The sequence below is a fragment of the Gopherus evgoodei genome, chromosome 1 (genome assembly GCF_007399415.2).
Source record: "Gopherus evgoodei ecotype Sinaloan lineage chromosome 1, rGopEvg1_v1.p, whole genome shotgun sequence".
Classification (NCBI taxonomy): Eukaryota; Metazoa; Chordata; order Testudines; family Testudinidae; genus Gopherus; species Gopherus evgoodei.
Genome location: NC_044322.1, coordinates 233,159,384 through 233,185,884, shown reverse-complemented (window position 1 = coordinate 233,185,884; position 26,501 = coordinate 233,159,384). Strand labels below are relative to the sequence as shown.

Sequence of the window (26,501 nt, the reverse complement as noted above, 5' to 3'; positions counted from 1 at the left end):
CTTTGTTCAGTTGTTCCACTGCTCCAGATATATCAAGGTCAACATCTTGGAGTCTCTTGCTTACAACATTTATTTCAAACAGTATGTCATGCCACAACACTAAGCCACACAGAAATTTCAAGTTATGTATGTTTCTGGTGATTCTATTTCCCTCTGCCGCTGTTCTCCCATAAACAGTTCCTGTCATAGCATTATGCTCCATAATGGCAACTTTGGCATCATCTATCTTCCCAATTTGGTGTTTGATAGGCTTATCACCTCCACTCGACTTTTCCATCGTGTGGCACTCAGTGATTTCAGTGTCAGAGAAGATGTTCCCAGAGGTTGTTCAAAATTTGCCATAGATGAGTTGATGCAGAGAAAAATACATAGATGCTTTGAATTACACTAAAAAATTCAGCAGCCTCAATAGAAGCTGATGCTGCATCACTGACCACCAAGTTCAATGAATGAGAACTAAACTACATGGGACAAAAGAAGCTTAAGGGTTTAACTCTCGGATCCATGTCTGCACTCCTCTGTTCCTTCCTCTCATGTTGGCACCATTATCGTAGCCCTGACCTCTCATATCAGCCATCGCAATTCCCATATCTTCCAGCTTTTTAAGAAACACATTTGTCATACCAGCTCCTGTAGTATCATCAATGTCAATAAATTCTAGAAAATGCTCTCTGACAGTCACCATTACAGAGACATTTTCATTTGGGTCTGCTGTTGTTACAAAACGCACCATTAAAGTCATTTGTTCCATATGGCTGATGTCAGGTATGCAGTCCAGAATAACAGAGTAATATCTTGCTGACTTCAGATCTGCCACAATCTTCTGTTTGACTTTTGTTGCCAGTAACTGTATGATCTCATTTTGAATAGTTTGTCCAAGGTAGTGGTGTGTGTACATTTCTAGGGTGGTGACTCTTCTTAGAGGCTCCTGGAGTACAGCATCCAACTCAGCCATCAGTTCCACAGTGTTAAGGAAGTTTCCATTGTTTGGCACATACAGGTGATCTGAAGCGCCATGCAGTGCTAGGTTTTGGGTAGCAAGCATTCTCACAATGGAAATGAGCCTTTTCAGAACATTTTGCCAGTAAAGAGAGTTTGATGTAATCTTCTCTTGACGTTGATCATCTATGGTGGCCTTTAACCTTAGTCTCATCTGAAGCTCTTTCCACCTATGGAATGTTCTCTGGTGATTTGCTGCCTTCTCATGGCATGCCAGATTTCTAGCCAGATTTCCCCAGTCCTTTGTTCCTGTAGAACCCAATGTGGCTGGAACATTAGACTGGAAGAGTTTGCAATAAAAACACTATGCAGCATTCTGGGTTTTTGAGTACATAAGCCATGGCCTCTCCACTTTGTCACCATTGGGGATTTCACACCAGTAATGTGTTGAACGGAAGCTTCTATTTTCATTGTCTTTGAGGAAAATGAAGTTTTTCAGTTGCTATGGTCCATGCGGTACAAGGAAGTCCCTCAGGCTACTGCTCAAGTGGGTCAACAGTTCTGGATCATCCAGACTTAAGGAACTAAACTCAGCAGCAGCTGTTTCTTGCACCTCCACCACATTCTTCTCTGATCTACACTTTTCTTCAGGAATGTGCATGGTTACATCCATTTGAGATGGAGATATGGATGCTGCAGTAACTGCCAGGTTACCTGCACTTTGACTAACTGGAAGATCAGGCATCTCCTCATCACTCTCAAACTCACTGGGGCCGGAAGGCTCACTGTGAACATTTGTGTCTATGTATCTCAGGAGAGCTCCTTCCTGATTAGATAGAAAAGCTTCCTTTGCTTGCTTGCTTTTTTCTGAATGCTGCCCCAGAGGGGTGTTTTCTTCTTTCACTCATGACTGCTGTGTTGTGCCAGCTATAGTGGCTCACAACACTCAGTTGAAGGGGACAGATAAGCAGGCTGGTAGCAGGGCCTGAGTGAGGGAAGATATCAGCGTCTTAAGGGCCTAGCTGGCTCCTACTGCTTCAGTTGACTGTCTGTTCTCCTCAGGTGGGTTCAGGGAAGCAGCAGGAAATAGGAAGCTCCCTGAGAAGCTGGTGTTCATCAGTCCGGCTCCTGGAGGCGCTAGAGAGGTACATCAGAGGCTCCTCCTCCTCTCTCTCCCTGCAGCTCCTGCTGCTTTCTGTTATTCCTTCTCACCTTTTCTCCTGCCTGCCTGTTATGTCTCTTGTGCCCTCCTTCCTCCAGCACAGCACTCCACCATCTCTGTGCATCTAGAGCAGAGAGAATACATATGCACCAGCAGCAGACACAATTTTCTACACTCTGGGGCCTAGTGGCACCCCCTGCTCAGTCTAGCACCTGAAGCGGCCGCTTCAGTATGCCTCATGGTAAGGCCAGCCCTGAAGAGTTGGTCTGTTTATATTATTTTGTGTTTATAGATAGTCCTGTTTTTCAAGTTTTATGAAGAGAATGTGTCCAGAGGGGGTTTTGTTGCTGTTTTAATTATGTTAGATACAAAAACAATAAACCTGAAACCTTCAAAGAGGATTTTTTTTTGTTTTGCTTAACCTAAGCCTCATATGAACTTTCTATCTGGCTGTTATTATCTAAGCTCTGTCACAATGATAAATATGGAGTGCTGCTTCCTGCATGTTGAAGCTGATTAGTTATTTATCACAGAAAGATGTTACTTGTTTTTTAAAAGATGGGTGCTCAATTTCATAGTTTCAACAAAAATAATTAAAAATATAAAATTAGAAAAATAAAGTGATTTTCTATTTAGTTTTTTGTTATTAAGGTGTTCAGGATATACATTTAGGCTCTAATCCCATCATTGTGACCAATGATTTTAAAATAAGAAAAATGTTTGCAGGTGTTTTTTGCCAAAATTTGTTTGTATACGTTGAAAAATTAATAAATACAAATCACTGACAAATTGCACATGGATTAATGCTACTCTTAGGGTTTTTTTCTGAAAAAATCAGGTGGGCATATTCATTGCTGCCTCAGAAATGGGACAATTTAAATGATGATTGAATTACATTTAAAATGTTTCATTGAAACACACAAATAGCAAATTCATCATAAGACGCTGATCACTTATGCATGTTTAACTCAACTGCTATTGATAGGACTGGTCAAGAGTTAAGTATGTGTTTCCAGGACTGGGGTATATGTGGAAGATTTAGGCTGTGATCCTGCAAATGCATACTCACATGTGTAAGTTTACTCATAGGAGTAACCCCACGGAGGCTTATAGAATCAACGTCCAGATTAAATATATCCAGAGTCTTCCTATATTTAGAAAACATTTCAAAATCTTCCTCTTTGATAAAGCCTTCCCATATAACAAGAATGGCAGTCACAACACCAATACCCCTTACTACTCTTCCCTCCTGAAACAGACCCCAAATCAACAAACAGACCACGCAAACCAACAAATAACCTGCTCCTAAGGAAAGTGTTTATAGCCCTCGAAGATGCCATGAGATGTGGGGACTTTGCTATTGCTAATCTATTTCACATGAATGGTGCTCAGATAGTAAGGTGATGGGTGGTGGCAGTACAAAACCCTTAGAGAGATCAGCTAGGTTAGATATTAGCTTAGAAGATAATGTTTGCACTTCACAGTTCAAGAGACACAGACAAGGTTTTAATCTCAGGGCCAAAAGACCAAACACATCAAGACACTTGATCATAGTCTTTAATAGGCTGAGAAACTACTTACACTTGATCTTAGCTCCAAGGAGCCAAAAAGCATATGCATAAATGTCTGCAGGGTGCATATGTAGGGATAGCTCAGTGGTTTGAGCATTGGCCTGCTAAACCCAGGGCTGTAAATTCAATCCTTGAGGAGGCCATTTAGGGAGCTGGGGATTGGCCTAGCTTTGAGCAGGGGGTTGGACTAGATGAGGTCCCTTCTAACCCTGATGTTCTATGAATAAATGTCTCCAGTGTTAGGCCTGAATAAAGATATAGCAGACAAAACCAGGTATGCCAACCTAACCAAAGTCAGGCTAACAGAGGTTTGAGGGTAATCCCTGAGTGGAAAAGAACTAAGAAGCAGCATATATCACGAAGTGCTGGGAAAAAGTGAGATAAGGGAGGGGCTGCATTCCTGGTATAGTACCAACTGTGTTGTGTTAGGAACAGTTCCTTTGAAGAACTGATAAGAAATCCCAGCCTCCCTGTTTTCACTCCTTGGTTCGGTTCTCTGTCTGTTTTAACTCCCCTACATTCCTAACTTCTGGTGCTTGCTAAGATATTGTTAATTACCTAATGCTGTAAAACATGTATACTAAAAGTGTCTAGTTTCTAGTTGTTAGAAGAAGGGGGTGGGTTGCTCCAGTGAATAATTTATGACGCGATGGAACTGTCTATATAGGGTTATACTAAGATGTAAAGAGCAGGCTGGTTCTCTCTGGAGACGAGTTGCTCTCTATTGATGAGTGCACTTGTCAATAAAGAGCTTTTGATCGGACCTTGCTGGTGTTGCCTGTCTCTCTTGCGGTCAGACAACGAACTTTGCCGTCTGAGTTAAAGTCCCCGACACCAGGATCAGCAGGACTGGCTCCAGGCACCAGCTAAGGAAGCAGGTGCTTGGGTGGCCAATGCAAAGGAGTGGCACTCTGTCCACTATTGGGGTGGGTCTTCTGTAGGAATTTGGCAGCAGGTCCCTCTCTTCTTCTTTGAAGTGCTGCTGAAGAGGAGGGGAGGGAGTGAAGGACCTGCTGCTGAAGAGGGGAGTGGTGCAATTGAGGTGCTACCAATTAGCTTCCCCCCCTTGGGGCAGCCAAAAACCTGGAGCCAGCCCTGAGGATCAGGGCCCAAGGATGTTCAATACTCCAGTAAACTCTGGCTCCCCTAGCCCTTTCCTTTCTCATCTTAGTTAGCAGTTTAAAAGGCTCCTTTATTTTCCTTTTCCAGTCCTGTCTCCTAATACCTTCCCTTTTCTCTCTCAGTGCATTTGGCAGGCAAGATGCTTGTTATCACTCTTTTCCTGCTCAAAAGCCCCCCACCAAAAACCCCCCATAAAAACCCAGCCGAGGGTAAGGATAATAATATCACTGCTGCTGTCTGTGTGACGTGAGGCAGTGAAGTTGGCCCTTTAAAACTGAGCCACTGAGCTCTCCCTCCTCCCATTTACTGCATGTGCGAGGCCTCCTCCTGACCCAGGAACAGAAACATCCTGTTACTTGGCTGGCTGCTGGCACCCGGAAGCCATCTCTCTGCAGCCTGCACACAGGCGGCATCAGCTGCAGCAGGAGGGAGTTGGGGGGCGCTTTCTTTTGGGTGTGGGGTCTGAGGTGCTGTGTATGCACCGTATCCCACTCCCTAATCGGCAGGACCAGAGGGAGAGCCCTGTGGCTACAGCAGTTAAAGGCCCACGGGTGGGGGGAGATTGCCTTTCAGTGCAGTGGAAGGTGCTTGGTTTCCCCCGGGGAAAGGAGTGGGTGGGGTATTTCCAGCAGCGAAGTGGTCCCAGGGAGAATCCCCAGCACAGCAGCAGCAGGAGCAGCCACCATGGGAGCTGAGCAAAGTGCAGAAGCTGAGAACCGGCCAAATGATCTGAGCACTTCAGGTCGGTCTCTTTGTGTTCTCCTTTCACCCCTTTGCTATAGTCATAACCCACCAGTCAGAAGGGTATGGGGGAGGAGGTAGCAGCAGCAGCATAATCTCTGGTGTGCAGTCTGGATTTCTGGACTGAGTTGGGTAGTGCTGGTTGTTAGGAGTGGCAGGGATTTTTGTGTACTCATTGTTAATACGTGGCTGGGTGATTATATGTATTACTGAGCCTTATGTGTTTGCACGGTGTTTTACAGGAGACTAAAATGAACAGCCCCTGCTTATACATGTCTCAGGGATGCAACAAATTGACAGCAGGGGGAACCAGACACAATTTCTATAGCAAGGGAAAACAGCATTTGATGGTGGAGCCTTAGGGGTGTGTGTGCAGTTTTTTTTCCCTGCAGAAAGCAGCTAGTATATGTTGCTATAGTTCTTCCTCTTATTCCTGTTGTAGTGGGTGATTGTGCAGAAGCATCTGTGTATGGAAGGAACAGGATGATGATAGCATGGGTAACTTGTATACAAGTGGTGGGAGACTGTTTGATCACAAGGGGTGGCAAGGCAGAAGCATACTAAAATATCTGTTAGGACTGAGATATGGGAACAGAAGCAGAGATTTTGTTCAGAGTCTTGAAGGTGAGGATCAGCATTACATTCATGCTGCGAAAGATTAAATGAGTGGAGAGTCAGTGAAGAGGAAATGTTGTGGTCAGAGCAGAGGGAGAGAAACATCTGTCTAACTTTATCCCTGCATGTTAGTGATCATATTGTGTATACTGGCAGATGTGTTTCAGGAGAGTAGGGGAATACTGCAGGCAATATGGCTACAGAGTGTCTTGTCTGCACAGTTCATCTCTCTCTAGCTGTGTTACATGCTAATCAGATGGCCATGGGAGGATGGAGGAGCTTTAGCCCCAGCCAAGATTCCTGGAGAGAGAGAGACTTCATTAGAGTTTGTTTTATCTAATTTTCATTACAATGAGTAACAATATTAGTTTAAAACAAATAGCTGAAACACCATGTACATCTAGTTAACTGCAGAAAGTGACTGTAGCAGGCAATATTTTGAGGATTTTAAAAAACCCTAAATGTAATGAGATAGTGTCACCTTCAAAATCATGTGTTGTCAAAAATATCTTTGCTTGTGTTACTAATAAGCCCTTTAGATTATTAAATATGAAAGAAATATAAAAATGCTGTATTTGCCTGTGTGTTTTATATGTACTTTTTTACATTTCTCTAGGTAGTGAATATTAACGAAGTCAGTTTCACTTTTATTCATGCCATTCTAAGATTCTTTAGGCTGCAATATTTTGAGTTTCAAATGGTGCAGGAGATTGTTCACTTGTTTGAAACTAAGTCCTTAACTGTCGGGGGGAGGGGTGGTGGTGTGGTGTGTGTTAATGAAAACATTTGTTGTTCTTTGACTTGTTTTTAATATTAAAATTTTGGGCCAAATTTAAGTTGATAGTGATGCTCTAAAAATTTTAAGAAGTGCAGCATTTCTGGGTCTAAGTGACGGTTTGAAATGGCCCACGGCAGTTACTTTCTGATAGCTGTCTATTTTTAAGTAACAAATATTCTTTGTTCAGCTTTCCATTGACTTTTAAAAAACCCTGGAATAATACTGAATGTGATATAACCCAATATAAAAGTGTGTGTGTGATCTATATCTATCAAGCAGAACCTCTTATAACCAGGGAAAGTAGAAGAGCACAGTGAAGTCCATTTCACTTACCTGGGAGGCACCTAGTTACTCCAGTGGTGACTGCTACAGAAAACCTTATTATGGACAGACTGCACACACCACAGTCATGCTTTCTTGGCAAAAGATGAAGCAGATCAGTAGTGATAGCATTAGCATTGTACCTCCTTATTCATTTAAATGTTTGATTTACTTATTTTTCCCTACAGCATCTCCTTCTCCAGCCAAGCAACGAGCTAAAATGGATGATATTGTGGTGGTGGCTCCAGGAACACAGTCCTCGCGGAACGTAAGCAACGATCCTGATGTGATAAAATTGCAAGAGATTCCAACTTTCCAGCCCCTTTTAACAGGTAAGAGAGAATTCTGCACTCCCCCCCTGCACTTTTCACCCTTAGGAAACTCAGTAGGGGACACAACCCCATCTCTGTCAGAGTCCAGGTTCCTGATGATCTAATCACTTCTCTTCTTTCCCCAAACTATGTTTTATGCCTTGCACCCATAAGCCCTACACCACTGTGCTATCCTGAGGAGTGGTGAGCAGGGGCAGTGGCGTAATGGGAATGTTGGAAGTTCTGCCTCTCCTAGAGACCATGGGCATGCTTCTGTGATTACAAGAGGTCTAGAGACCTGGTTTAGTTGTTAGGTTGCTCAGCCTGGTGAGGGTACGTTAAAACTGTTTTCGACTTTTTGTTATTGGAGGCTTTTGGAAAATAAAATGGGTAGAGAGAAAGTACCCACCCTTTGGGGCCTATAGAACATAATAGTGTCCCCTAGTATCAGTTCAAAACCTTTATTCCCACCACATCTTCTTCCTTCCCTTCACTCCATCCTTATTCTTTTGCCTGTTCTATTCCCCTTCTGAGCTGACCCTTCCTTTGTCCCAGCTGCTCACTTGCTTTTCCGGTGCTTTGTATGAAAGTGATACTCCACATCTCTCCTGTCTGAGTGTGTTGCTGACAGGAGCACCGTGTCTGTCTGTCACCTTGCTGTTGCCTGCATGTTATATAGCAGAGGTGGCCAAACCATGGCTTGTGAGCCATATCCAGCTCCTTTATAGTTAAAGTGTGACTTCCCAATTTCCACCTACCAGCCTTGTGAGGAGGGAGTGGGGGGCACAGTTTAAAGGTTTGCCCTTCCCAATAACTTGAGTCATGCCCCCTCCCTCTTATTCTCAGCGTCCTCGCCCTCCAGCGCCCAGCTGTTTGCCGCTGCCTCTCCTCACCACTGCATCTGCCAGATTGCTGGCTCCAGCAACTGCTGTTCAGGGTGGGGGCCCTGTGGCACCATGTAACCGAGCGGGATATGTCACCCTACGTGCATCCCCGCGTTGCCTCTGGCTTTTGCCTGGTGGGGTGGAGGGTCTTGGAGCTCCAGCCCCATGGGGTGTGTCTACAGGGGCTCGGCACTGAAGCTCTGAGACCTACCAGGTGCCTCTGGCAGGGCTGAAGCCCCAAGCCCTGGCAGGTGCACCCTGGCTCCTGAACTTCTGAAGGTTGTCATACGTGGCTCGGAGAGTCAGTAAATTTGGCCACCTCTGCTATAGAGATTGCAAGTTTCCTAGACCAGTCTCAGAGTTTTGCAGTGCTGAGGTGTCTCTGAGCTGGGGAAGCCCCTTAGAGCTCTGTATGGTTATGCTTTGAGCTCTCAGTTGAGGCAAGTGGATGAATGCAACAGAAGTGACCTTGGAAGGATCCTTTCCAGCAAAAGGGAGGTAAGGAGGGGAAGCAAATGGGTGGAGGTGAAGGAAAGGGATTAGTGAGGGCACTTCATTTGGCTTGGTATTCCCAGGGGGAGAAAAGAGACCACTGTGCTCCAAATAATCCATGTTTGTGACTTGCTTCAAAGCCTATCAGCACTGCTTCATAATTGGCTACAATGTTGCTCAGTGGTGAGAGAGAATGCCATCAAAGAGCTGAAGTGTTACCAGTTTGGTGCACTCTACCCTTGCCAGTCCAAGAATCCAGAGACCAGGAGATGGAACCTGGATCCCACATAAGACCATGCAGAGCACTGAACACTAGGTCACTGGTGACCAGCCCCTTCCTCCCCCTTAAAAAAAAAATATTATGCAGTTGTTTGCTAGGAAGTCTTTAGCCATTTAATTGTTGCGACCACGTAGGTCATGCTGACATCTGTTAACTCTTGGGCAGAGCTGCAAACTAGACTATATTGCACTGAATAAATAATTATATCCTGTCTCTCCAGCCCAAGTGTTGTATTTGTAAAACAAAATGTGTTTGATTCTTGCATTCAAATCACCGAAAGCAGCATGGCCTAGGATAGAGCACTGGATGGGGACTTGGGAGACCTGGGTTCTGTTTATGGTTCTGCCACTAGCCTGCAGGGTGACCTTGGGAAGTCACTTCCCCTGGGTAAAATGGGGATAATGATACTGACCTCCTCTGCAATGTACTTTGAGAACTACTGATGGAAAAGTGCTGTATAGGAACTAGATATTATTACTAGGCATGAATCTGGGGAAATCTTGCTCTGTGTGTGTGGTTTACATGGAGGGAAGAACAGATTTGAAACCTAGCTCAAATCAGTGAAGAAAAGGAAACTGAGAATTAATTGTTTTATTAAAATTAACTTTTATTAAATCTTAGAAAAATTTAAGAAATGCTTAATGTAGTCAACCGATATCTCCTTTGCCATTTGCCTTAGGGTTTGCTGACCTTGGTGCATTGTAGAAGTTATAATTGTACCTGGATGACTAGTCCTTGAACAGTTTGTCCGATATAACTGACATCCATCATAGGCTCTCTGTGCAAGCAAATCTTTACCTCATTTTATTTTTTTTTTCCTTTAAAAAAACCCAAAATAACCGATGTATCTGTTGCAGGGAAGACATCTGGCCTCTTGAATGTTTTCTGGAGAACACTGATAACAATTCAGTCTTTCAACATAAAAAATAAAATGAGGTGTACTTCTGTGAAATGTCTAGGGACATGTCTCCCCTCCCTGTCTTTTTTAATTGCTAGTAAAATTTGCATGGAAAACCAGGATTTCACTTATGTAAGAACCATACTTCTGCTGTTTAATCCTCACCTGAAATCCTAATGTTCTATACTTGTGACTCCCATTAAGCTGTTCAGGAGAAGACTTTGATTTTGCACATTGCCAGTTATTATTTCAAGGGGGAATGAGCAGCAAGCTCTAGTGGACTCTTAAGAGGCAGAGATCCTGTTTGCATACAAATACCCCTACTAATAAACACAGGGAATCAAAATACAGAAAATGTGTTCTATTGTACAGTTATCAGAGTGGTCTCTATGTCGCATGCTTGTCAGTTTTTATCCTGAGCTGTCGGCAGCTCTTTAAATTCTGTTGTGGAATCACTTTGCCATTCTCAAATATATTTTTGAGTTGTGACTTTAACACAACCAATTTACCCTCCACTCCTATTTTAAATCAGTTTATGTTGTACCAGTTAATAAAATTTATGTACCAGTGCTTTAAACTGGCAGTACCAAACTTCTTGTCTTCAGTAGGCATCCTCTGTGAGGAGAGCTGGAAGTGGCTTCCTCAGGTACAAGACAGTGCCCCTCTGAGGCAGTTATAGGAGTTTCAGGAGAACATCACAAGGGGCTTGTTCCTGGGACGGAACATACTCTTCAGTGCTGCCAGCTGAGGGGGGAGGAAGTGGGACATGAACTTGCATCTCTGAAATGGCAATGCAGCATGTTGCCACTAGACTGCCTCGCTGACCCAGTATGTGGTGCACTCTCTGTCTTCTGTTTGTGTGAATATAGTGCTGGTGAAAGATGATTCTCTCTTTGTATTTATGCTAGCACCTAAGAGCCCTAGTCGCAGACCAGGATCCCTCTGTGCTAGGTTCTGTACAAACACAGAACAAAAAGACAATCCCTGTCCCCAAGAGCAAGGGTCTATTTGACAACCTAGGAGACTGAAGTCTTTAGAAGTTGTGTATGCAGAATTTGTCCCTTAGCCATTGCCTGGCCTGATCTTGCATGTGATTCTCACCTAAATGCTGACTGGTCTCCGTGCTCAGTATGTACAATCAATATGTAGCAAATGAAATTTTAATTAGGACCAAATACAAGGCAACTCAAAGTGGCTGACATTTTCAGAGTTAGCTAACAGATCCTTAAGATTTCTCTATTTCAGTTTTTCCATAAATGCTACTAAATACACCTCTACCCCAATATAATGTGACCCGATATAACATGGGTTCGCATACAACGCGGTAAAGCTTTGACATGCTGCTCTGAGCAGCGTGTTAAGGATGCTGGACCAGGCTGGGGCTGAGGGATTTGATAAGGGGCAAAGGGTCTCGGGGGTGGTCATGGGCCCCCCCGCCAGTATCTGGGGGGCAGGAGCTGTGAGATGGCACTTTTGGGGGCCCTGCAGTCCCAGAGTGGCCCAGTGGATTAGTGGGGGGCCGGGAGCAGCCTGCTCTGCTTCCCTCATCTCAGCCCCAGACGTGTCGCTTGGGGGAGAGGACTTGGGGGAAGGGATCCCCCCCGCACTCACCAGCAGCGGCGTAAGCGGAGCAGCCCGGCCCCAGCCCGCTCCACTCCACCAGCTCCTAGCCGCAGTGCTCCGCTTCCCACCGCCGGTGACTATGTGGGGCATCCTTTCCCCAGCCTCCCCGCACTCACCTGTGGCAGGAAGCGGAGTGCTGCAGCTGGGAGGTAGCAGAGTGGAGCGGGCTGGGGCTGCGTTGCTCCGCTTCCCACTGCTATTGAATGTGGGGGGCGTCCTTTCCCCAACCTCCCCGCATTCACCGGCGGTGGGAAGCAAAGCAGCCCAGCCCCAGCCCGCTCCATTCCGCCAACTCCCAGCCGTGGCGCTTCACTTCCCGCTGCAGGTGAGTGCAGGACCTTTCCTCAGCTGCCCCCCAGCGACATGGCTGAGGCCGGGCCAAGGAAAGCGGAGTGTGCTGGGCCCATGTTGCTCCGCTTCCTGCCACAGGTGAGTGCGGGGGGACATCCTTTCCCCAACTTCTCTACACTCACCGGCAGCGGGAAGCGGAGTGCCGCAGCTGGGAGCTGGCGGAGTGGAGCAGACTGGGGCTGGGCTGCTCCGCTCTGCTTCCTGCCACTGCTGGTGAGTGCCTGTCAGAGGGCGGGGTGGATAGGGCTCGGAGCAGTCAGGGGACAGGGGGGTGGGTAGGGGGTGGGATCCTGGGGGTGATTAGGGACAGGGGTCTCTGGAGGGGGTGGTCAGGGAACAAGGAACGGGAGTGGGCAAAGCAAGTTTGATATAACACGGTCTCACCTATAACGCGGTGAGATTTTTTTGTCTCCCGAGGACCGCGTTATATCGGGATGGGGTGTACAAGTATGAAGGTCATTCCTTAAATTTTATGCCGCTTTCAAAATCTAATGCAGATTCTGCAAACCCTTAACTCACATGACTGGTCCCAATCAAGTTAATGGAACTGATTAATGTGAGGGTTTGGAATTAGTCATGGGATATGCACCCCAAATTAGTGTTTTCACGAAAAGCTTGGTCAGCAGAGGCCGAAAGTCATTGCTATTTAACAACTGCTTCTCAGTGGCTAGTGGGCAGATATTCACATTAAAAGTTATACTAACTGGCATCCTTGTTGGAAGAGTCATCAAGTCAGCATGAGACCACACTATCCACTAGGCCCCTGAGATGGGTGATCTCTGTGGGTAAGGGGTTTTGAGGCAGGGCACTGTGTGGAAACTTGCACTACACAGATTGTACCTGTGCTATGGATAAACAGAAGGCTTCATTTCCACTGTTTATTAACCCTGGATCTTTCACCAACACACAAAATTCACTTTGAAGTTATAGACATTCATCCATCTTCATTACCATATGAAGTCTTTTAATGTCAAGAGCTCTGCAGGCACTGCTGGGGATTTTGATTCAATAATTGCAGCTAAAAAATGTGGAAAAGGGAAGCATTGCTCCAGAAGTACTCACCCTATTGGTCAAGATTGTATTCTATATTTTGCACGCACATGCATGCACACACACACACACACACACTGTCTAGCATTTCTTCAGTGTGAGTTTCAACAACTTAAGATATAGAAGTCACTAATATTACTTAGAGCCTATGATATCACTTCAAAACTACTTGAAGGAAACTCCAAGAAATTTCCTTTGAGTGTTTGGCTGACAAAATACAAGTTCCCTTCAGAGCCTTAATCTTGTAGGTATTCTAATTGGCTATGCAACTTTATTTTCAGTGGGGAGATTAGCCAGTTCAAGATGACAGTTTTCCCCTCTGCATTCCCCACTACAAAGATCTCATTCCTGAATCAGGTAAAAGGAGGATTCTTGAGATGGCCTCTCTTTAGAAGCCAAGCTATTGCCCCTGTTGTACATTCATGCATTGCTGGCCTGGAGAACTAAAGACTAAACCCATATACCTCATGTAGCAGAGATATTAGCGCATCAGGCCAGGCTCTCCTCCCTTCTTGATTCCTCCTAGACAGAGCAAAAACAAAAGGGATGTGGGTTATCTTTTGTTTGTTTTGTTTTAAGTGTGTCACATGAAGCAATTAAAATGAGACAGTCAACTGGCGTAAGTATAGCAGCATGGGCCTATGACAAAGAACGCCATTTCAGAATTTGGTTGGAGGGGGCAACTTTAACCGTGATTCCAGGGGCTACTTAGGCAACTGAAAACTCTAGTTTTTTTTCAGAAAACATAGAAATTCGCTGACTATGTATACGTAAGAATCTCTAATACTGTTCTGACATCTTGTATCATGTCACTTACGGGACACTGGTTCGGTTTAAAATTTTAAAGTACATTCTTACTCCTGAATACAACAATTGAAACAACTGTAGAAAGAAATCTAGATATTTCTATCATTTACTTTATGGAGTTCACTAAGCTTGGAATAGATCATTTAACTTTTGGAAACCTCTGACAGGTGCAAGGCCCCATAAGTTTATACTACACTTGCCTGGGGCTCTAGGGGTGTTACCCCACTACAAATAATAGACTAGAAACTGACACTTTTAAGTTACTTTCACAGATTGCCCACCCCAAATGTTCAAAAATCATGAGTCAGACTCGCCAAAAATCATGGGATTATGTAAAAGTAATAGATTTGGTGTTTTTTATTTGCCTTCTGCTTTTTGATCCTTTAGGGTGCACTGGGGTCACATTTTGAAGTTTTCTCCAAAGCCACAACGGCTAGAAACAAACTTTTTCTTTAAGGATGAAGGCTGAAATCATAACATAGCCACTTGACTCTGGGAGCTGGGGCTTTAAGAAAAACAATAATTATTATGAGAGTCATGACAAAAGTATGAGTTAGTAATGCTGCTTTCATTCCTATTTAAAGACTAGTTACTTTCCAGAAGACTCTTAAGAAAAACACTACGGTGATTGAGTTGCAGTTCTTACATTAAGTTATTAAAACCAAACACTAAGAAAATTCCACATTTTAAAGTTGAGAAAAAATTCAGACTTCTAAGGTATATCAGGGCCACTGCAGGCAGGAAAGGAAAATAAACCGGTACAGGAGCTCTGGGCAGCTTTTAGACTGATAGACTCTAGGACTAGAAGGGACCTCGAGAGGTCATCGAATCCAATCCCCTGCCCTCGTGGCAGGACCAAATACTGTCTAGACCATCCCTAATAGACATTTACCTAACCTACTCTTAAGTATCTCCAGAGATGGAGATTCCACAACTTCCCTAGGCAATCTATTCCAGTGTTTAACTACCCTGACAGTTAGGAACTTTTTCCTAATGTCCAACCTAAATCTCCCTTGCTGCAGTTTAAGCCCATTGCTTCTTGTTCTATCATTAGAGGCTAAGGTGAACAAGTTTTCTCCCTCCTTCTGATGACACCCTTTTAGATACCTGAAAACTGCTATCATGTCCCCTCTCAGTCTTCTCTTTTCCAAACTAAACAAACCCAATTGTTTCAGCCTTCCTTCATAGGTCATGTTCTCAAGACCTTTAATCATTCTTGTTGCTCTTCTCTGGACCCTCTCCAAATTCTCCACATATTTCTTGAAATGCGGTGCCCAGAACTGGACACAATACTCCAGTTGAGGCCTAACCAGCGCAGAGTAAAGCGGAAGAATGACTTCTCGTGTCTTGTTTACAACACACCTATTAATGCATCCCAGAATCACGTTTGCTTTTTTTGCAACAGTATCACACTGTTGACTCATATTAAGCTTGTGGTCCACTATGACCCCTAGATCTCTTTCTGCCATACTCCTTCCTAGACAGTCTCTTCCCATTCTGTATATGTGAAACTGATTGTTCCTTCCTAAGTGGAGCACTTTGCATTTACCTTTATTGAACTTCATCCTGTTTACCTCAGGCCATTTCTCCAATTTGTCCAGATCATTTTGAATTTTGACCCTGTCCTCCAAAGCAGTTGCAATCCCTCCCAGTTTGGTATTGTCCGCAAACTTAATAAGCGTACTTTCTATGCCAACATCTAAATCGTTGATGAAGATATTGAACAGAGCTGGTCCCAAAACAGACCCCTGCGGAACCCGACTTGTTATACCTTTCCAGCAGGATTGGGAGCCATTAATAACTACTCTCTGAGTACGGTTATCCAGCCAGTTATGCACCCACCTTATAGTAGCCCCATCTAAATTGTACTTTCCTAGTTTATCTATAAGAATATCATGCGAGACCGTATCAAATGCCTTACTAAAGTCTAGGTATATCACATCCACCGCTTCTCCCTTATCCACAAGGCTCGTTATCCTATCAAAGAATGCTATCAGATTAGTTTGACACGATTTGTTCTTTACAAATCCATGCTGGCTATTCCCTATCACCTTACCACCTTCCAAGTGTTTGCAGATGATTTCTTTAATTACTTGCTCCATTATCTTCCCTGGCACAGAAGTTAAACTAACTGGTCTGTAGTTTCCTGGGTTGTTTTTATTTCTCTTTTTATAGATGGGCACTATATTTGCCCTTTTCCAGTCTTCTGGAATCTCCCCCGTCTCCCATGATTTCCCAAAGATAATAGCTAGAGTCTCAGATACCTCCTCTATTAACTCCTTGAGTATTCTAGGATGCATTTCATCAGGCCCTGGTGACTTACAGGCATCTAACTTTTCTAAGTGATTTTTTACTTGCTCTCTTCTTATTTTATCTTCTAAACCTACCCTCTTCCCGTAAGCATTCACTATATTAAACATTCCTTCAGACTTCTCAGTGAAGACCGAAACAAAGAAGTCATTAAGCATCTCTGCCATTTCCAAGTCTCCCGTTACTGTTTCCCCCTCCTCACTGAGCAGTGGGCCTACCCTGTCCTTGGTCTTCCTCTTGCTTCTAATGTATTGATAAAAAGTCATCTTGTTTCCCTTTATTCCCATAGCTAGTTTGAGCTCATTTTGTGCCTTTGCCTCTCTAATCTTGCTTCTGCATTCCTGTGTTATTTGCCTATATTCGTCCTTTGTAATCTGACCTAGTTTCCATTTTTTATGTGACGCCTTTTTATTTTGTAGGTCACGCAAGATCTCGTGGTTAAGCCACAGTGGTCTTTTGCCACGTTTTCTCTCTTTCCTAACCATCGGAATAGCTTGCTTTTGGGCCCTTAATAGTGTCCCTTTGAAAAATTGCCAACTCTCCTCAGTTGTTTTTCCCCTCAGTCTTGATTCCCATGGGACCTTACCTATCAGCTCTCTGAGCTTACCAAAATCCGCCTTCCTGAAATCCATTGTCTCTATTTTGCTGTACTCCCTTCTACCCTTCCTTAGAATTGCAAACTCTATGATTTCATGATCAGTTTCACCCAAGCTTCCTTCTACTTTCAAATTCTCAACGAGTTCCTCCCTATTTGTTAAAATCAAGTCTAGAACAGCTTCCCCCCTAGTAGCTTTTTCAACTTTCTGAAATAAAAAGTTGTCTGCAATGCAGTCCAGGAACTTATTGGATAGTCTGTGCCCCGCGGTGTTATTTTCCCAACATATATCTGGATAGTTGAAGTCCCCCATCACCACCAAATCTTGGGCTTTGGATGATTTTGTTAGTTGTTTGAAAAAAGCCTCTTCCACCTGGTTAGGTGGCCTGTAGTAGACTCCCAGCACGACATCACTCGTGTTTTTTACCCCTTTTAGCCTAACCCAGAGACTCTCAACACTTCCATCTCCTATGTCCATCTCCACCTCAGTCCAAGTGTGTACATTTTTAATATATAAGACAACACCTCCTCCCTTTTTCCCCTGTCTATCCTTCCTGAGCAAACTATACCCATCCACACCAACATTCCAGTCGTATTATCCCACCAAGTTTCAGTAATGCCAACAATGTCATAGTTGTATTTATTTATTAGCACTTCCAGTTCTTCCTCTTAATAATAATAATAATAATTAATAATAAAAAAAAAGTTGGAGGGTCAAATCTTCCAGTCCTTAATCAGGTAAAACTTGTATTGCAATCAGCACTTTCACTCCTGGATATTAATGTGCTCAATAACTATACAGTTCATACTTAAATATCTCGAGCTATCTTATCCAGGGCTTGGGTAAGAGTTGGAACTTCTCTATACTACTGGTATCCCTTCCCTTGGTTTTGGCACCTTCTTTTCAGAATGTAACCTTGGTTCAGAGGACTTAGCTATATTTCTTCTGAGTCTACTGCATTCTGTGAGTGCTGCGTTTCATTTTAGAAAACAGTTCTTGACAGAATGAGTACATTTCCCTTTCTTCTGTTCCAGTATTTGAGTTTATTGCATTGTAATTCTGTGAAAATCCAGTCTGACAGAATTAGGAAAATAGTCCATACCAGGAATGTTACTATATTGAGTTTTCTGTGGCAAACCTGTACTGTTAAACTAATCCATAATACACACAATGCTGAGTCCTTCCTAGCACAAGAAGAGAATTAACCATTCTGAGCTTTATTTTCTCTTCCTAATTGCAGAGAAGATTCTTTACATATAGTATCTTCACTGAGGCCCCAAACACTGATATACATCAATGAAAATGTCATCCACTATGAAAACTACTTAAACCCAAATAGTGTGACACAGAACCATTTCTGGATCTATTAACATGTCTTGTACCTGTCTGCTTACAGACTGTAATGCATTGTAAGTGCTTAAATAATGGTCAAGATTTTCAAAAGTGATTGTTTTTTAGGTGCCTTAATGCTCAAAATAAGGTACACATTTTTAATGGTGAAAGTAATTAACCGGTGGAACAGCTCACCAAGGGTTGTGGTGGATTGCCCCATCATTGGATAGTTTAAAATCAAGGGTGGATGTTTGTATCTTTTAGAAAATCTTCTCAAACAGGAAGCAATATGGAAGTGCTCTGTGTGTTATGCAGGAGGTCAGGCTCGATCAGGGTTGGCAATTTTTCAAACAAGAGAAGCCATTTTTTTGGTTTTGTCTTTGACCAAAATATTTTGAGAACTGCATCACACCCACAGCTACTTGTAGAGTTAGAATTTATCAACTATTAATAATTGAACATAATAAAGTTGTTATAACTCACCAATACTTTTAATGTGACTTCTGCTGTTGGACATCTTTGGAGAGTTGCTCAATGTTCGGTAACTATGCCGTGATTTTCATTTTCAAGCAGGACTCAAGACTAACATCTTGCAGTTGGCACCTCAGTTTGTTTTTGATGAAATTCATGTTGGAAAACACTTGTTCACAGAAGGAAGTTGAACCGAAGATTGAGAAAAGTACAAATTCCATATTTCTTCAGCAGACTGTATGTATCCAGTAGACAATTCCAAATATCGAATATAATCTAGTTTTGCCGTTTAAGGTCATCTATTTCAGATGACTTGTGTTGTAGCCCTAGGATGGATTTCTGCCTTTCCATATTTTCAGTGCACAAGATCAGTGACAAGATCTTTCAATTTGTGGAAGAAGGGTGGGATTAGCAAGGAAAGCTATCTTTGTGAGGTCAGAACATGTAGGGATAAAGTGAGAGAGGCTAAAAGCCAAGTAGAGTTGAACCTTGCAAAGGGAATTAAAACCAATAGTAAAAGGTTCTATAGCCATATAAATAAGAAGAAAACAAAGAAAGAAGTGGGACCGCTACACACTGAGGATGGAAAGGATGTTAAGGATAACCTAGGCATGGCCCAATATCTAAATAAGTACTTTGCCTCAGTCTTTAATAAGGCTAATGGGGAGTTTAGGGGTAATGGAAGGATGACAAACGGGAATGAGGATATGGAGGTGGATATTACCACATCTGAGGTAGAAGCCATACTTGAACAGCTTAATGGGACAAAATCAGAGGGCCTGGCCAATCTTCATCTGAGAATGTTAAAGGAACTGGCGCATGAAATTGCAAGCCCATTAGCGAGAATTTTTAATGAATCAGTAAACTCAGGGGTCGTACCGTACGACTGGAGAATTGCTAACGTAGTTTCTATCTTTAAGAAAGGGAGAAAGAGTGATCCGAGTAACTATAGGCCTGTTAGTTTGACATCTGTAGTATGTAAGGTCTTGGAAAAAATTTTGAAGGAGAAAGTAGTTAAGGACATTGAGGTCAATGGTAATTAAGACAAAGTACAACATGGTTTTACTAAAGGTAGATCGTGCCAAACCAACCTGATCTCTTCTTTGAGAAGGTGACAGACTATTTAGACAAAGGAAATGCAGTAGACCTAATTTACCTAGATTTCAGTAAGGCATTTGACACGGTCCACATGCGGAATTATTAGTTAAATTGGAAAAGATGGGAATCAGTATGAGAATTGAAAGGTGGATAAGGAACTGGTTAAAGGGGAGACTACAACGGGTCATACTGAAGAGTGAACTGTCAGGCTGGAAGGAGGTTACTAGTGGAGTTCCTCAAGGATCGGTTCTGGGACCAATCTTATTTAACCTTTTTATTACCAACCTTGGCACAAAAAGTGGGAATGTGCTAATAAAGTTTGCGGATGACACAAAGCTGGGGGCTATTGCTAACATGGAGAAGGACCGGGATATCATACAGGAAGATCTGGGCGACCTTGTAAACTGGAATAATAGTAATAGGATGAAATTTAATAGTGAAAAGTGCAAGGTCATGCACTTAGGGATTAATAATAAGAACTTTAGATATAGATTGGGGATGCATCAGTTGGAAGCAACAGAGGAGGAGAAGGACCTTGGGGTATTGGTAGATCACAGGATGACTATGAGCCGCCAATATGATATGGATATGGTTAAAAAAGCTAATGCGGTTTTCGGATGCATTAGGCGAGGTATTTCCAGCAAAGATAAGGAGGTGTTAGTACCGTTACATAAGGTGCTGGTGAGACCCCACCTGGAATACTGTGTGCAGTTCTGGTCTCCCATGTTTAAGGAGGATGAATTCAAACTGGAACAGGTTCAGAGATGGGCTACTAGGATGATCCGAGGAATGGAAAACCTGTCATATAAAAGGAGACTCAAAGAGCTTGGCTTGTTTAGTCTAGCCAAAAGAAGGCTGAGGGGGGATATGTTTGCTCTTTATAAATATATCAGAGGGATTAATATTAGGGAGGGAGAGGAATTATTTAAGCTTAGTACCAATGTAGACACAAGAACGAATGGGTATAAACTGGACACTAGGAAGTTTAGACTTGAAATTAGACGAAGGTTTCTAACCATTAGAGGAGTGAAGTTCTGGAATAGCCTTCCAAGGGGAGTAGTGGGGGCAAAAGACATATCTGGCTTTAAGATTAAGCTTGATAAGTTTATGGAAGGGATGGTATGATGGGAGAGCCTAATTTTGGCAATTGATCTTCGATTATCGCCAAATAAGTATACCTAGTGGTTGGTGATGGGATATTGGATGGGATGGGATCTGAGTTACTGCAAAGAATTCTTTCCTGAGTGCTGGCTGGTGAGTCTTGTCCACATGCTCAGGGTTTAGCTGATCGCCATATTTGGGGTCGGGAAGGAATTTTCCTCCAGGGCAGATTGGCAGAGGCCCTGGAGGTTTTTCGCCTTCCCCTGCAGCGTGGGGCATGGGTCACTTGCTGGTGGATTCTCTGCAGCTTGAGGTCTTCAGACCACAATTTGAAGACTTCAGTAACTCAGGCATAGGTTAGGGGTTTGTTATAGAAGTGGATGGGTAGGGTTCTGTGGCCTGCTTTGTGCAGGGGGTCGGACTAGATGATCACATTGGTCCCTTCTGATCCTAGAATCTATGAATTTTGAATTCCATAAATCCTTGTCTTGCAAGTCCGCTAATTCAAGTTCAAATTGTGCTCGATTGATTCCCACAAATGCTGAAGAATTCAATGCAGAAGTTTCAACTTCAGGCGGTTTCAACAGAAATGTCAAAGTGCCCTTTTCCCTTCTGAACTAATGAAATCAGTCAGCAAATGCAGCTAGCATTTTGATGATGTTTCTGCAAGGAACCTAACATCAATGTTACAGTCATTTGTTTGTATTGCTTCAGTGTTGGGAAATGCGCTAACATGCCCGTCTCAATGTCCCTTACAAACAAAGACAGCTTTCATTCAAATGAAAGAACTTCTTCCAAAAGTGAAATTGCAGTATTTCCTTTTCCTCGTAGCTTTTGCTTCAACACGTTTGAATGACAAGTTAAATCCACCATGAAATTGAATTTCTGCAGCCAGTAAGGATCAATTAACACCACATATTTAAGGCCTTTTTCTTGGAGGAATATCCTAATTTCCTCAAGACGTGACACAAACCTCACAAGGACTGCATCTCTGGAAAGCCATCTTACCTTGTTATACATGAGAAGATCAGAATATTGGCTGTGAACTTCTCGAAAAAGCTTGCAAAACTGCCAGTGATTGAGAGCCAGAGCCCTCCTTCGGATTTATGGGGCCCTACACAGTATTATTAAACTGGCGCCCATATGCCAGACTTGCTCTTAGCAACACAGACATAAGCTTACAGCATTGGAAAACTTGCCACATGCACTTTATTAAAAACAGTTTAATTGTGCCGCCTTCACCCCTAACCCCTGCACTTTCTTCCCACCTGTGCCTCCAAACCCAGCCCTGTGCTGCCAGCATGCCTCACCCCGCCACACCACCCCCATGCCCAGTGGCCCTTCACCCAGAGATCTCCATCACAGATCCCTATGCTCAGTGATATCCCACCCACAGATGCCTGCCCACTGCCCAGCGCCCCCTTACAGCCGCCCCTCCATTCAACATCAAAAAATTAAATTCTGTGCACAATAGTTCAAAATTCTGCAAATTTTGTCAATAAATAAATGTGGAGGCTCCAGGATGGCAGTGGCAAGCATAGGCCACTGGCTGCATGGATGTGGAAAATCACTCTGCAGCCTTCCCCCTCCCTCCTAGGATAGGGACTTGCCAGTGAGATACCTCTGTGTGCATGGCAGAAGGCCACCGGGAAGGCTTTTACATGCAGGCTGGGGTGTCAGCTATGACCCAAAATCCATTTGAATGACAAAAAAGAAATAGCTGGTACTAATGCCTGAGTCCAGCCTTCATCCAGGCCTTTGTCTGCCACTGCTCTGGGCCATCAACTCCCAAATTGCCTTTCATTCTCCCTAAAACAGAGCATTTCCCTCTAATTCTGAAAAGTAAAGAGGTGCTTGGGATGTGCAGTTTAATAAGAAAAGGAATTATAGTCAGGTACCAGTCTCTTCCCTCCCCCTCCCCCCCATTACACACCTGATTGCCACACACAGCTCAGTGGGATTGTACTGGGTATAACTCAGCATGCAGTTTCAACAATGCTTCAACAGTGGGGCTAGAGCCATAAGCAGCCAAGTCTCATTTGAACAATGGCTCTTGTTTTGGATTATTTAAGGCTGTTTTTAAAGATATTTCCCAGGGTGAGTAAGAAGGTGCTGCATTCTTGAAGGGACCTTTAAAATCCCACTCAACGCTGCACTGTTTAGAACTCTCCCTCATTCAAAATGCTACCAGCTTGAGAGAGCCCCGGAGATCTATGGATCCCCAAGAAAAAAAATCATGGCCCTTTTCCCTAAATAAAAGTTTTCAGCTACTCCAGTCTTGTCAAGTGCAAGTTTATCTTCCTTCCCAGCTAAGGGATTGCTCCCTCCCTTGCATTCTGCAGCCCTGATTGCTGCTTTTCTGCTCCAGGTACATCCCCCTCCTCCTTTTGTTTTAGTGTCAGTTTCCTCCTGTTGATGCTGGAATATTGTGAATGGCCAGGAAAAGCAAACACCACCTTCTTTTATTTTCCTTAAACTTTCCCTCCTTCCCAGCCAGGTTGTGTGTGCACCTCTCCCTCCTCCCAGCCCACTGCTGCTGATCCCTGCCGGGCAAGGGAGGAGAGGAAAAGGTGACCGTCCAAAGGAGAGAGATTGCAGGGAGTTGTGGGCAGGAGAGGGGAGAGGTGCAGGTACAGTGTGGGGCTGCTGGAACAGGTGCTCTCCCCTGGGCCCACCAGACTGCTCCCCAGGAGGCCCTAGCACATTTGTTGCTTGCCAGACAAAGCCCCCCCCCCCGCCAGCTCCCTGCAGCAATCCCAAGACCAGTTCGTTCTCTGTCACCGTGTTCCCCAAAGTCTCGGGCCCAGTATACCCTCATGAGCTTGGCTGCCCCCTCTCTTCCCAGCCTCCTTCCCCCCCACCCCCCGGGCTCTGTTCTCCCCCACCCCCCAGGCCTGGCCCTCCCTCTAGCCCAGTTCCTCCTCCCTCCGACCCCCCCGTAAGTCCCGTGCCCAGCTCTAACCTGCCCCCCCCAAGCTCAGATCCCCCCCCTTCCCAGCCTCTGGGTATTTCTCCCCTCCCCTTGATCTTTTCCCAGAGCCCTCAGCTGGCTGGCTGAGGAGGGAGTGGGCAGAGAGGAGCGGTCAGGGGGTTGGGTCGGGGAGAAGCCTGCTGGCTCAGCACGAGGGAGGGGCCAGAGAGGAGTCTGTGCTGCTGCCAGTGAGGGTGGTGCCCCAAATTTTTGGGTGCCCTACGCCGCTGCGTATACCTAAGGACAGTCCTGTTGAGTGCGCTTGCCATTATTTTGTTAGCAATCTGCACGACCATTTCCATTACTTTTGAGATTTGCTCTGGAAAAGGTTTTGTGCACACAGCGCCCTCTGGTGGAGTATGCAGTGAAATGAAATTACATCGTGCTTTTTTTTTTTTTTTTTTTTTTTTGGTAAGTAAAGAAACTAAATCTTTGTGTGCTCCCTTCATGCTCGGTGCTCCATCTGTAGCAATAGAAATTATTCTGTTCATGTCAATCTCTTTGTGTATCAGACGTTTAGTGACAACAGATACAATATCTTTGCCCCGAGTTTGTCGTTTGAGTGGCAATAACGCGATCAGCTGTTCCTGGGGACCTTGATCATTAACGTATCTACCGAGTAAGGCAATCAGAGCAATGTCTCATCGCAGGCAGTAGAAAAACCTGGTGCTGATCTCATGTCATTAGCCTGCTGGCTGGTTACATCTGCGGCCATCTTAATAGTTCTGTCCTTTACAGTCTTCGCAGATAATGACATTTCTCTAATTTTCTTAACTATTTCATCTTTGTTTTTAAAATCACCAAAGAGGTGCTCAGATGTTTTAATGAAACATTCTTTCATATATTCTCCATCTGTGAATGGCTTCCCTCATTTGATGATTTCTTGAGCTGCCACAAAACTAGCAGTAGTGGTTCTGCTTGGTGCCTTCATCCATTTAGCAAACGTACATCTTGCTCTGCTTTGCGTTGGAGCTCCTCTACTGCTTTTCTCCTCACATCACCAGCTAGAGAGGTTTCAGCAAACATCCAGTGTTTCTTTCCAAAATGTCTTTCTAGATTTGATTTCTTATTGTTGAATAGTTTCTCATTGCAAATGAATGGTAAGCGCCTCCTGGCCTGAGCCTACACCCTGCACCTCCTCAAAAAATGGCTGCCTTCATGGGGGCAGCCAAAGAGCTACAAGGGGGCAGCAAAAGAGCCATATTTGGCTCTGGAGCCACAGATTGCCGATCTCTGGACTAGATGATCAAAACGGTTCCCTCTGGCCTTATGTGTGAATTCTTGCGTACTCAACTTGAAAAACCATGAAGGGGCCTGATTTTCAGAAAGCGCTGAACTCCCAACCCCTGAAAATCAGGTCCTGATAAGTCATTTTGGGCAACCAACTTGAGACCCATATCACTTGAAAATCTTGTCCAGTCTACTAGATTAATTTTTTGAGTTACCACAAGATGGCACTCTTTGCTTCTTTATTGGGACATTGCAGTCCTATTTGGAGTGTCATTTGTACAAATATCTCCCTGCATAGCAGCTACAACAGTAGATGATACAGTGCATCAATAAGAACTTAGGCTACATCTATACTACAGCTGAGATTGATGCTGTGAGATTGATCCACCAGAAGTCAATTTAGTGGGTCTAGTGAAGACCCGTCAAATCGACAGCAGATCGCTCTCCAGTCAACCCCTGTACTCAACTCCTGATGAGAAGATTAAGGTAAGTAAATGAGAGAGTTTCTCCTATCGACCCTCTGCCCACCCCACAGTGTAGACCCCGAGGTAACTCGACCTAAGGTACATCGAGTCGGAGTTGCGTGGTGTAGGTTGATTTACCACAGTAGTGTAGACATAGCCTTAGGGTGTGCGTGGGGGAAGGACTAGACATAAATAAGGCATAGATAAGAGTGAGCATCAGTGTATGAAACCAAGAAATCAGTTAATCACTCTTGTAGCATCTCATTGGGCTAACATGATGAACCAAGTTCAGATCAATTACAAATGGGTGCAGCCCCATTAACTTTAGCATAGTTGGGTCTGCTTGTACTAGGTCTGACTTTTTTTGGCTTATTCATACCCAAACTTTTATCCTTGCCCCATGTCCCAATCCACCCAGTCCCACCCAGGACTACTTTCCTAGTTCTGCTAAACCAGATTTTCACAGAACTGCCCTCCCAAAATTGTCTTTTCAGTGAGAACAAGTATGAAAAATATCAGCCTAAAAAAATTGTAAGCACCTGAAAACAAGGACGTGCAGTGAGCGGTACCTTCTCATTTGCCGGTTCTGCCATTGTGCTACTGATATCAGAAGAATTGCCATAAGTTTTGCTCATTCATTGCATAGGCAATAATGAATAGTACTGAATGATATTTGCTAACTTCCTATTTTTAGCCAGACTTGTCTGAATGTCCTTATTGTAGGCCGTGAAGTGGCTATTGTGTTTCGTAAAATACCTTCTGGATGGACGATTAATTGTATGTTCCTGAACTTGTCTCTTTTGTTTGAATCTGGATTTGTTAAAGGACTGGCTTTGCAGAAAGGGAGCCCTGTATCCGTAGTATGGTTGTGCTCTATTTCTTTTTGTTAGGGTTTTTGGATTTGTAATGGACTACTGTTTACTGGTGGTAATTGTATTGTACTAAGGAAAATGTTTTCTCATCTTCAAAAAACAAATAAAATC

At 43.9% G+C, this 26,501-nt stretch overlaps 1 protein-coding gene across 2 annotated transcripts in view; it reads left to right on the top strand.

Annotated features, from left to right (window-relative positions):
• The first annotated feature begins 1,888 nt into the window (after positions 1-1,888).
• BORCS5 (BLOC-1 related complex subunit 5) overlaps positions 1,889-26,501 on the top strand; it is a 131,455-nt gene continuing 106,842 nt past the window's right edge. The window contains exons 1-2 of one of the 2 annotated variants that reach the window (XM_030539336.1): positions 1,889-2,084; positions 7,438-7,581. In XM_030539336.1, the coding sequence (XP_030395196.1) occupies positions 7,470-7,581 (112 nt within the window). In that variant the 5' untranslated portion in view covers positions 1,889-2,084; positions 7,438-7,469. Of the gene's footprint in view, positions 2,085-5,123; positions 5,537-7,437; positions 7,582-26,501 lie in introns of those variants that run through there. The other variant, XM_030539325.1, reaches the window with a different exon arrangement.